The sequence below is a fragment of the Typopeltis vanoorti genome, chromosome 10 (assembly GCF_054136105.1).
Source record: "Typopeltis vanoorti isolate ZY-2024b chromosome 10, IOZ_Tvanoo_1.0, whole genome shotgun sequence".
Classification (NCBI taxonomy): domain Eukaryota; kingdom Metazoa; phylum Arthropoda; class Arachnida; order Uropygi; family Thelyphonidae; genus Typopeltis; species Typopeltis vanoorti.
In genome coordinates, this window is record NC_143558.1 from 93,254,730 (window position 1) to 93,267,303 (window position 12,574).

At 33.0% G+C, this 12,574-nt stretch overlaps 1 protein-coding gene across 5 annotated transcripts in view; it reads left to right on the top strand.

Moving 5' to 3' along the window:
* The window catches only part of LOC150102596 (uncharacterized), a 337,088-nt gene that overhangs the window by 63,559 nt on the left and 260,955 nt on the right, over nt 1-12,574 (top strand). For 4 of the 5 annotated variants that reach the window (XM_090398992.1, XM_090398995.1, XM_090398993.1 and 1 more), the window contains exon 4: nt 2,801-2,914. In XM_090398992.1, coding sequence (XP_090255118.1) covers nt 2,801-2,914 — 114 coding nt within the window. Of the gene's footprint in view, nt 1-2,800; nt 2,915-8,412; nt 8,470-12,574 lie in introns of all 5 variants that reach the window. The other variant, XM_090398997.1, reaches the window with a different exon arrangement.

The window sequence follows — 12,574 nt, forward strand, 5'->3', positions numbered from 1 at the left end:
TCTTGATGTTATGCAGATGATGTTATACTCCTGAACAAATTCAGTGCAAGTCTCCAAGATTCTTTAAAGAAGAGAACTGTTGTAAAAAAAATTGGGCATGAAAATCAGGAAATAAAACCAAAAGTGAAAAAGACAGGCAAATATAAAATATCAACTGCATTCTCATTGGAAAACCTATAGAAGAGGTAAACTATTTTAACTATTTAGGCAGCTTTTAGTGATGATGGCAAGATTTTCATTGGAGATCCTATAGAATGGGTAAAATATTTCAGCTATTTACTAAAAACTAGTGAAGATGACAAATTAAGTATGGAAATAAGCAACAGAATTAGCAAAGCTGGTATTGTTGAGAGTAGTCAGTTGAATAAACTTATGTAGCATGAGAGAAATTAGCCAAAACACTAAATCAATAATATACAAGACTGTGTTCAAACCAATTTTAACTTATGTATCTGAGAATTGGATGAAATGGTTGAGCAAAGACTAGAGACCACAGCTACGAGAATGGTCAGAAAAATTTAGGAAATGAACAGATGGAATTAATGGCAGAGCCATATTAAAAATGAAGATATTAGCTCCTCATACTTCATATAAAATGAAGATATGAGGAGCTAATCTAAGGTGGTATGGTCACTTAAAGAGAATGAAAGAGGAAATATTTTCAAAATTTGATGCCAAGATGACAGGTTAAAAAAAAACCTAAAGAAAGATGATTAATGTAGTTAGAAGTGTCTACAAGACTTAAGATCTGGAGTACTGTCCAGATTTTATTGGAATATTGACAAGTGACACACTAATTTAGAAGAAAATTATTGATAGATTAGTAATAATGCAAACTTATTGATGTAATTATTTAATTAAATCAGTAATTATAAAAATTTATTGATGTAATCATGCACTGTTATTATAGATAGTATCACAGTATTTTAACATTCCTTGTCAGTGGTTTAAGTGTGTTATCTTTAAATTTCAGATTTTCCCAATTAAAATGCTATTCTCAGATTTGGAGTAGTATATCAGACTAAAAATTCATGAGAAGAAAGTTAATTACACAATTGATAGATCTCTCTCTCTCTCTCACACACACAGGTACTATTTTATGCCTTTTCAATAGGTATTTTCATAAGCACTGTTAGCTAGTCACCAAAACTTTCCTTTAAGCCAAATCAACTTCTCATCCTTGGTTTCATTCTTGCTATTTCTTTTCTTCGGAGTGGCCTCTCTTACAGTTAATGCAGTTTTCTCCATTGATTACAGCCTTCATGTTCAAGAAGAATATCAACAAATTCTTTCTTTCTTTAACCACTTCTCTACATCTTGTGCAAATGTGCTATAGGTTTTACAACTTCTCATAGTTGGATTTAATTAAAAAATGTAATTCTTTTAATTATATTCATTCAGTGCAGAGTTATTATTTTGTATTACTCTAAAATGTTTTACACTCTTTAAATTGTCTGATTTAAATCAAAATTTAATTGATTCGACAAATTTTTTTGAAGATCTCAAATTTCAACAAAATTTATACAGCTAGTGTGGGGTTGTTATATGTGCAGACAGAAAAAAAACAAATTTGGTAGATACGTGTGGATTTTGACACATTTTAAAGAATATCTTTCAAAATGAAGCAGGTATTGAGAAATGAAGCTTCTTGTAATTTTAAAGTGGCTGATTGGCTGGTATTGTTTTACTTGTTGAGAATATAAACACCCCTTTACATTTTTTTCAACACAGTAATAGCAAAAATAACAACACCAGTATTACTGATAAACATATCAGTCAAGTAACTGCTTCTGCAGCCAACGTATTACTTTCTCTATATCTTAGTTTATCATTTTGCATGTAAAATGTTTTTTTAAAGAGATAATTAACTTGCATACAAAATTTAAAAAATTACAAATATCTCACACTTAACAATTAAATAATTGGTTTAAAGTCTTGCATCCAGAAGTTCAGAAATCTGATTTTTTAATATTTGAACTTTGATTTATCTGAAATTGGTTTATTTGTTAGTTTCTGATTCTAGAAGTCTCATTTTTATGCTCTCACTTATGTAATTATTATAGTGATGACTAACATTTGTGTTAAAGAAGTCTAATACTTTGTATCAGTATTTTATTTATTTTTATTTTTAAAGGACTTGGTTCTGCCTTATAATGTTGTTATGAACTTAAATAACTAAGGATTATTCTAAAATATTTATGTTGTTATAGTTTTATGCTGTCAATATGGGTTATTTGAAATTTGCTGGTAGATAAAAATTTTTTCAACAATTGATTCCACATGGATAAGGTTGATAGAATAATTTTATTTACATTTGTTAGTTTTGTGTATTTTTATCATACACTTTATCAGGAGAGGAGTGAATTATATGACTGAGTTTGGCAAAAAACAGATTTTCAATCTAAAGAAAAAGAAATTGCTTAAATGAAGAACATTGGTAACATAAATTATGTAACTATCTTATACTGTATTGTGTAAGATCTGAATCAATTTAGAAAATAGTATTGTAAAAGAGGGAATATTTTTAGCATTTTCACAAAGTGTTTGAGTATCTATGTAAATGTTAAATAAATCTGATTTATTATTCTTTTATAACTGATTTCATTATATACAATGGAATTTATTGCTATCCAAAATTTTTTATGAATAGAGAAAATATATTTCTTTAAAGTATGAATAAGTTCATGCCATTACAAGTTATGAAAAAATAACTCTCAAGATTTGACTTTTTTTTTTATAACACTAGCTTTTGCTGTATTTCTAATTTAATAAATTTATAATATACCTATATATTTATTAGGAACATGTTGCAGAGCAGCTGACCAAAATTAAAACTAAACAAGAGCAAACATATGATACATCTAGTATTTCTACAGACAGACAGAAACCAAGAGGGACCTCTCTCTCACATAAGGTTTGTTCATTCAAGTTTTTCTTTATTTGCTTTAAAGACATTTTAATATACAACTCATCTGATAAAATAGCATCATTGCTAATATTTAAAAAAAACATATTCACTACATTTCTGAAATTCAAGTGAAATGCAAGTTTCAGATGTCTTCTTTTTTCATTTGGCTCCATCCTTGTTTGTTGCAAAATGATTAAGAATCATCATGTTGTGAATCAAGCACGTGCAATAAATATTTTAATATTGCACCTCCATAATCAGTAAATATAAGATTGTTATGAAAAGTGAGTTGTATTTCATGATTAATAAGGAATTAATCAATTACATAAATACTGTTTTTTATTTGATGATTTACATGATGATTTTAATAAAAAATGATGGTACAACATGACAAAATTTCATGCCGGCTGGGGCATCACCCGGTTAAACAAGGCCCCCGTTGTTTTCGCCAGGGAACCAGGGTGAACAGCGAAAAGTCAGCTACTGGAACAAATCTGAAAACAAACCCCAACTCAACATCACCAGAGTTAAAGATCGGTACTATCAACGTAAGAAGCCTGAATGGCAAAGAAATGGAGCTAGCTGAGGAATTAGATAAGTACCAGATCGACATAATAGAGGTGACTGAAACAAAAAAGACCAAAACTGGTGAGATCTTTCTGAGCAATAAATACAAAATGTTATATTCAGGCAATGACAATCAAGGAAAAGAAGGAGTAGCCATAGTATTCAACACAAAATACGAGGCTAATCTTCTTGAATGGCAGTCAGTCTCAAGTAGAGTAATGTGGGCAAATATGAGAATGGGGAACTGGACAATGAGACTTATTTGTGCCTATGGTCCCACAGAAGGTTCTACTAAGGTAGAAGTGGAGGAATTTTTTGAGGCTTTAGAAAAAGCAACTGACACAATGAAAAAGGAAAAGTTGGTCCTTGTTGGGGATCTAAATAGTAGAGTAGGAAATGATTGTGAGACATACAAAAATATTTTGGGAAAATTTGGAGAAAAGAGCAAAGCTAATAATAATGGCAAATATTTGTTGGATTTCTGCTCAGGACATGGACTGGTTATTACTAACACCATGTTCCAACATAAAAATGTGCACAAATTCACATGGAGAGAAGAGGCTAGGAATAAGAAAAGTCTCATTGACTATGTTATTGTTGATAGTGATGTTTTCTCCCTGGTGCAGGACACCAGAGTGTACAGAGGATTTGAAATTGGAAGTGATCACTATTTAGTCTTGAGCAGGATAAAATTGAATTTCATATTGAAAAGAATAACATGTAAGAAAGTTTTAAAGCGAATAAAAGTTGAGCAGCTCTCAGATGTGAACTGTAGACTAAAATACAGAAATATTATTGAAAAGAAAATGAAAGAGTTTGAGAACAGGAATCAAACCTTGGAGATTCAGTGGCAAACTCTGAAGGAAACATTGATTGATTCTGCCAGAGAGGCATGTGGTGAGGTTGTGTGCAAGGATAAAAAAATCAGAACTCCCTGGTGGACACAGGAAGTTAAAGAGGCAGTGAAGGAAAAGAAGAAAGCATATCAAAAGTTCCTGGCAAATAAGTCAGCTTTTACTCTTACAGAATACAGAGACAAATGTAAGAAAGCTAAACAGTGTATAAAACTAGCTAAGCAAAAGTCATGGGAGGACTTTGGCAAGAATATAGAAAATAAGTATCAAGAAGGTGGCAAAATATTCTGGAGGTTGTTGAAGAAGCTTAGGAATGGAGGAAAGAGTGCTGTAAAAGGAATTAGAGATGATAAAGGTGAAATGAAAGCAGGAGAAAAAGATATCCTTGAAGTATGGAGTAATTACTTTGAAAAACTGCTAAATGAAACAAGCAGTGATGACAGCACAGTGATAAAAAACACTGACCAGGCATGCAGTCAGGAATACATATCCATACTTGAAGTAGAAAAAGCCATCAAAGGCTTGAAATGTGGAAAGGCAGCAGGAGTAGATGATATTCGACCAGAAATGCTGAAGTATGGTGGTATAAGAGTCTTACAGTGGCTGCACTGCATAGTTCAGAAAGCCTGGACAGAGGGACGAATTCCCAATGATTGGAGTAGAGCTCTCATAGTACCCATATATAAAAAGGGAAATAAAACTGAATGTGAGAATTACAGAGGTATTTCCCTACTGAGTGTTCCTGGCAAGATCTATGCAAGTATACTTGAGAAACGGTTGAGAAGAATTGTGGAAGAAAAGCTTGGTGAAGAACAAGCTGGATTCAGGCCAAATAGAGGCTGTCAGGATCAGATCTTCACTGTACGACAAATAGTCGAGAAAGCATGGGAATATAACAAAGATCTGTATTTAAGTTTTGTCGATTTGGAAAAGGCATATGACAAGGTGCCAAGAGAGAAGCTATTCAATACGCTTCAGTTATATGGTGTCAATGGGGCATTATATCAAGCAATACTTAGTCTTTATTTGAGTTGTGAGTCAGCAGTTAGAATTGAAGGAAGTACAGGAAGATGGTTTAATGTTAAATCTGGTGTGAGACAAGGATGTACATTATCCCCTCTGTTATTCATTATCTATATGGATCACATTATGAAGGAATGTGGTATTAAACCTGATATCAAAATTGGAGATGTTAATGTCAGCTCTTTGCTTTATGCGGATGATGTTATACTTCTAAATAAATCCGCTACAAGTCTGCAAGATTCTCTGACTAAATTGAATAGCTGTTGTAATAGATATGGTATGAAGGTCAGCAATAAAAAGACAAAGACAATGAAAATAGGCAGAATCATTGAAAATGTCAACTGTGTTGTGAATGGAGAACCTGTGGAACAAGTAAAACATTTCAGCTACTTAGGCACAATTTTTACTGAAGATGGTAAACTAAATATAGAAATAGACAACAGAATCAGCAAAGCTGGTATCGTGGGAAGTCAATTGAATAAATTCATATGGAATAAGAAAGAAATTAGTCGGAACACTAAATTAGCTGTATACAAGACTGTGTTCAAACCAATTTTAACTTATGGATCTGAGAGCTGGGTCAGAAGTAAAACACTTGACCAAAGACTAGAGACCGCAGATATGAGAGTCCTGAGAAAGATTAGAGGCGTGAACAATGGCATCAATGGCAATATCATATTAAAAATGAGGATATTAGGAAAGAACTTGACATTGTCAGCATCCAGGAATGCGTTAGCAGAGCTAATCTCAGATGGTATGGTCACTTAAATAGAACGGAAGAGGAAAGATTAGCAAAACAAGTGTTCTCTGCCAGGTTGGCAGGAAAACGACCCAGAGGAAGACCAAGATATAGGTGGATTGATACGGTACAAAGTGCCTTAGACGATCGAAATATAAGATCTGATAATGTTGGAGTCTTGACAAGTAACAGACTGATTTGGAGGAAAATTGTAGATAGGAAGTTAGTAATGATGTAATTTTTTCATGTGGTACTGTCATATCCTGTACACCCCTTGAGGGTACATGGCAGGAATTTGATGATGATGATGATGATAAATACTGTTTAGTAGACTAAATTTTCAAATCATGTTACAACAGGATTGATACGGCTGTGGGACTTGATGATATATTACAGCATATTTTGAAGGAATGTGTCAGGGAGTTGACATCTGTTTTTTGAGTCAAGTTCCAAAGGAATTGAAGGAAGGCAAGATTGTACTATTTTATAAAGGATGTGACCGAATTCAAGCATCAAATTATAGTCCAATCTGTGTGTGTCATGTGTTGTCGGTAAGTGTTGGAAAGACTGATGAGAATTGGGTTTGACAATAATGGTATTATCTTTGACTGAGAGCACAGATCTGCTAAAGGGAGGTCATGTTTTAGTAATATTACTTATTGCAATAAGGTGACAGCATTGGATGTGGGAGATGGATACACAGTAGTATACTTAGATTTTTCAAAGGCTCTTGATAGATTACCACAAGATAAGTTGATAGTCAGACTAGAGTGGATAGGGTCGTCTTTCATCTGTTAATATGGCTAACGTATCTCTATTTTACATGCTTTGCAATACTTCCCAATCTCCTTTACCTCCAGTCATCTAATTCTTTTATTTCTATCTTTTTTTTTTTTTTTATGTGGAGCACTCTTCTCTCCAAGGCTCTTTGGGCCACACACAATGTGTCTTCCTGTTTTTTTCAGTCATTGCCCATGTTAACAGATATTAAATAGCTTTCTTTTAAAACATACAGTTACCTCTCCATCAGACTAGTGCATGAGAATGGAGATTTTCTATCTGATAATCAACAAGTTGTGTATGGGGGAGCAATATCCCAGAAGAGGAAAGTCAATAATGATGTGCCTCATAGGTCTGTTTTAGGACCATTGATGGTCCTAAAACATCAATGTATATTAAAAGTATATTAATGATATTGGGAAAGATTTGAATGGATATACAGTTGTTTGCAGATAATTCAAAGTTGGGATGAACCGTGAGGAATAGAGTAGATGTTGTGGCCTTGCAAGAATAGTTGAAGGAAGGCAAGATTGTACTATTTTATAAAAGATGTGACTGAATTCAAGAATCAAATAAATAAAATAAAATAAAAACAAACTGGCTTTTCATTTGAAGTAGGAGAGACAGTGTGTGAATAGACTGAGTGAATGGGCTTCGGAGTGGGAATATCAGTTCATTATTGCAAAATGTAAAGTTTTAAAATTTAGAAAACAAAGACGGGATATATTGTTGGAGGTGGAGGAAATGATAAATCTTGGGGTGATATTGGATAAGGATATAAAATTTAGAGGACATAATGCTGAAATTGTGAGGACAACACAACAAATTCTGCCAATGATGTGGAGTACACTGACTTGTAGAAGCAAGGAGATTCTGATTCCATTGTATAAGGCTCTGATGAGGCCATATATGGACTACTGTGAACAGATTTGGTCATCTGGTTTTCAAAAAGATGATGTTGGAGAGGATCCAGAGGCAACTGACCAAAATAGTTTTTGATCTTTGGAATGTTGAATATGAAGAAAGGTTGAGACGATGGAGTTTGCAAAGGTTAGTGGATTGGAGGATGAGGGATGATATGATAGAGACATTAATGTTGAAGTGTTTTTTTTTTTCATAAAATGGTGGGAGATTGGAGAGAATAAGAGGCCCTGGAAGTTGTATAAGAAGAGTGTGAGCAAGAGAATGAAAGAATTTTTTTTTTTTTTTTTGCATGGAGAGTGAATGATTGGAATGCATTGCCTAGAGCATGATGTCTGCAGAGAATTTGAGTGAATTTAAAGCATAGTATGATGAGCTGTTTGCATGATAAAAGGGACCTTCTAGATGAGTGTCACCCCCCCATGGATCTTAAGATAATAATAATTTCATTTAAACATGAATGATTATAAAGATATTTATTTTTTATTGTTTGCATTCTAATAAATTATAAATATGAAATAATTTTTATAATTATTTAAACATTTAATAAGACAAATGAAATTTAGTGAAGTGTTCTGACTGTGTTGTTTGAATTCAATTTTAACTTTTAATGCAAACAGTTCGAACCACATGGTTGGAATGTGATTGTGCCCTCAACTAGTTAGGCCTTAATGGAGGTCAGTTGATACATGCCCAAAGATAAGTTTTATTTAAAACTTCCTTTCGATTTTTTTAGTAATTGAGAAATTAAGTATTGAATAGATCTGTGAATATATGGCAAGAAAATTTATGTATAATACACACACATATAAAAATGCCTTGTATCTCCTAAAGACCTTTTGCTACTTTTGGAATTTGGAAACTCTACCCTAGGGATCAAATATGGAAAAATTTGTAAACCATTTCAGCCTCCAATAAGTGTGAGTCATCGTCTTGTACAGGATTACAAAATTCATTTATCACTTGAAGACTTTTACAAGCATCCATGTCACAGTGGGATTTGAACTCACTGTATGTTGGCTGGGGAGTAGAGTTGCAATTCATTTGGCCAACCAGATTGCCAACCATTAAGAAAATTCAAGAAGCTTCTATTCACTTCTTTCCATTTATATTGCTAAACAATAAATATATCCATATAACATATAGATGAGCAGTTTCAGATATTATTGAAAAAAAAAGCTGTAGCTTCCATTTAGTATACATAAAATATCTGTTGTCTCCACTCTCTACAAGTTAGCAGTGGGTGGAGACATCAAACCTATTGCCAAATCACACTGCTATCAAATAAAAATAAAATAAAAACAAACTGGCCTTTCCTTTGAAGTAGGAGAGACAGTGTCTGAAAAGTATTATATGAGATGAAAGTAGATATTTGATATGAAATTAGGTAAACTTTTGATAAATTCATATAACAACATAATTCTTTATAAACTTAGTTATGCAATTTGAGATGATAGGTAGGAGAACTCATACTAGCTAAGGTTAGTTTTGCAAATTTCCTGGCAGACTGTGTATCTTAGGAATAAAATGATGCTGAGATTTTAATTGTATTTTTAAATCATCAAATTAATTGATGAAATTGTTTATGAAATGTGTTTCTGTGATTGGGCCAAGTTAGATCTGACAGAAAAGCAGAGAAAAGATTTTCTATCCCCTTTTCAAAGCAATTATATTACTTTTGGAGCATTTATTATTACTGAATATTATTTTTTACTGAACTTATTTCTAAATCAATTTTTAATTTGTTGTTTCTAGCTTTTTATATATATTCAGTCACCCTGATAATGCTACCATATTAAATAAGTGGTGAAATGTGTCATTTTTTTGATTAATTATTACTTATGAGAGCACTGAGGATAGCAGGGTATCAATCATAAAATCAGAAGTACTCTCATAAGTAATAATTTATCAATGAAATGACACATTTCACCACTTATTTAATATGGTAGCATCTTCAGGGTAACTGAATATATATATATATAATATCTGGAAACAAATTAAAAATAAATTTAGAAAGAGTAGATGTGCTTAAGGGTCAAAGCTGTATAACTGAGAGGAGACCTCCACATAGCCTTTAAAGGAAAGCAGAGAACCGACCAGTGCTTCTGACCTAATGTCCAATCCTCACCTTCTTGTGGTGCACTCTGTTGGGTATCTACCTGGATACTGGATGAATGAGGATGGGCTAGCAGTTGGGGATTTAGCCGATTATAGTTTTATTGGATTAAACCAAAATACAAATGATGGTATTTCATGACAAAATTTTAGCCTTGAGAAGGATAAAATTGAATTTCATATTGAAAAGAATAACATGTAAGAAAGTTTTAAAGCAAATAAAAGTTGAACAGCTCTCAGATGTGAACTGTAGACTAAAATACACAAAGATTATTGAAGAAAAAAGGAAAGAGTTTGAGAACAGGAACAAAACCTTGGAGATTCAGTGGCAAGCCTTGAAGAAAACCCTGATTGATTCAGCCAGAGAGGCATGTGGTGAGGTTATCTGTTAGGATAAAAAAATCAGAACACCCTGGTGGACACAGGAAGTTAAAGAGGCAGTGAAGGAAAAGAAGAAAGCATACCAAAAGTTCCTAGCAAATAAGTCAGCCTGTACTCTTAGAGAATACAAAGACAAATGTAAGAAAGCTAAACACTGTGTAAAACTAGCTAAACAAATGTCATGGGAGGACTTCGGCAGGAACATAGAAAATAAATATCATGAAGGTGGCAAAATATTCTGGAGGTTGTTGAAGAAGCTTAGGAATGGAGGAAAGCGTGCTGTAAAAGGAGTTAGAGATGATAAAGGTGACATGATAACGGGAGAAAAAGATATCCTTGAAATATATAGTAATTACTTTGAAAAACTGCTAAATGAAACAAGCAGTGATGACAGCACAGTGGTAAAAAAACACTGACAAGTGTTTTTTTACCACTGTGCTTCCTTTTTTCTATTCATCCAGGAATAGAAAAAGCCATCAAAGGCTTGAAATGTGGAAAGGCAGCAGGAGTAGATGATATTCGGCCAGAAATGCTGAAGTATGGTAGTATAAAAGTCTTACAGTGGCTGCACTGAATAGTTCAGAAAGCCTGGATAGAGGGACAAATTCCCGATGATTGGAGTAGAGCTCTCATAGGACCCATATATAAAAAGGAAAATAAAACTAAATGTGAGAATTACAGAGGTATTTCCTTACTGAGTGTTCCTGGTAAGATTTATGCAAGTATACTTGAGAAACGGTTGAAAAGAATTGTGGAAGAAAAGCTTGATGAAGAACAAGCTGGATTCAGACCAAATAGAGGCTGTCAGGATCAGATCCTCATTTTATGACAAATAGTTAAGAAATCAGGGAAATATAACAAAGATCTGTATTTAAGTTTTGTCAATCTGGAAAAGGCATATGACAAGGTGCCAAGAGAGAAGCTGTTCATTACACTATAGTTATATGGTATCAATGGGGCATTATATCAAGCAATACTTAATCTTTATTTGAGTTGTAAATCAGCAGTTAGGATTGAAGGAAATACAGGAAGATGGTTTAATATTAAATCTGGTGTGAGACAAGGATGTACATTATCCCCTCTTTTATTCATTATCTATATGGATCATATTATGAAGGAAAGTGGTATTAAACCTGATTTCAAAATTGGAGATGTTAATGTCAGCTCTTTGCTTTATACAGATGATGTTATACTTCTAAACAAATCCGCTACAAATATGCAAGATTCCCTGACTAAATTGAATAACTGCTGTAATAGATATGGTATGAAGGTCAGCAATAAAAAGACAGTGAAAATAGGTAGAATCATTGAAAATGTCAACTGCGTTGTGAACGGAGAACCTGTGGAACAAGTAAAACATTTCAGCTACTTAGGCACGATTTTTTACTGAAGATGGTAAATTAAATATGGAAATAGACAACAGAATCAACAAAGCTGGTATCATAGGAAGTCAGCTGAATAAATTTATATGGAATAAGAGAGAAATTAGTCAGAATACTAAATTAGCTGTATACAACACAGTGTTCAAACCAGTTTTAACTTATAGATCTGAGAGTTGGGTCAGAAGTAAAACACTTGACCAAAGACTAGAGACTGCAGATATGAGAGTCCTGAGAAAGATTATAGGCATGAACAGATGGCATCAATGGCAAGATCATATTAAAAATGAGGATATTAGGAAAGAACTTGATATTGTCAGCATCCAGGAAAGCATTAGCAGAATTAACCTCAGGTGGTATGGTTACTTGAACAGAATGGGTGAGGAATGATTAGCAAAAGAAGTGTTCTCTGCCAGGTTGGCAGGAAAACGACCCAGAGGAAGACCAAGATATAGGTGGATTGATATGGTACAAAGTGCCCTAGACGATAGAAATATAAGATCTGATAATGTTGGAGTCTTGACAAGTAACAGACTGATTTGCATGAACATTGTAGATAGGAAGTTTGTAATGATGTAAATTTATCATATAGTACTATCATATCCTGTACACCCCTTGAGGGTACATTGCAGGAATTTGATGATGATGATGAGATTTGCTTCATAATTGAATAAGCATTTGTATAAATTTCTCCACATAAAATGATGTCTTTAAAAATTTGAAACTATTTTTTAAAAATTATATTTTTTTATATTTTTGTAAAATTTCAAATTTTAATTTCAAATACCTAGGATGTGCTATGTCATATACAAAAGAAGCTGACATTGACATCAAAATTTCAAACTTTCTAAAGATAACAAGAATGTTCAATAATAATTTCAAACCTAACCAAGTTCAAAAGCTTACA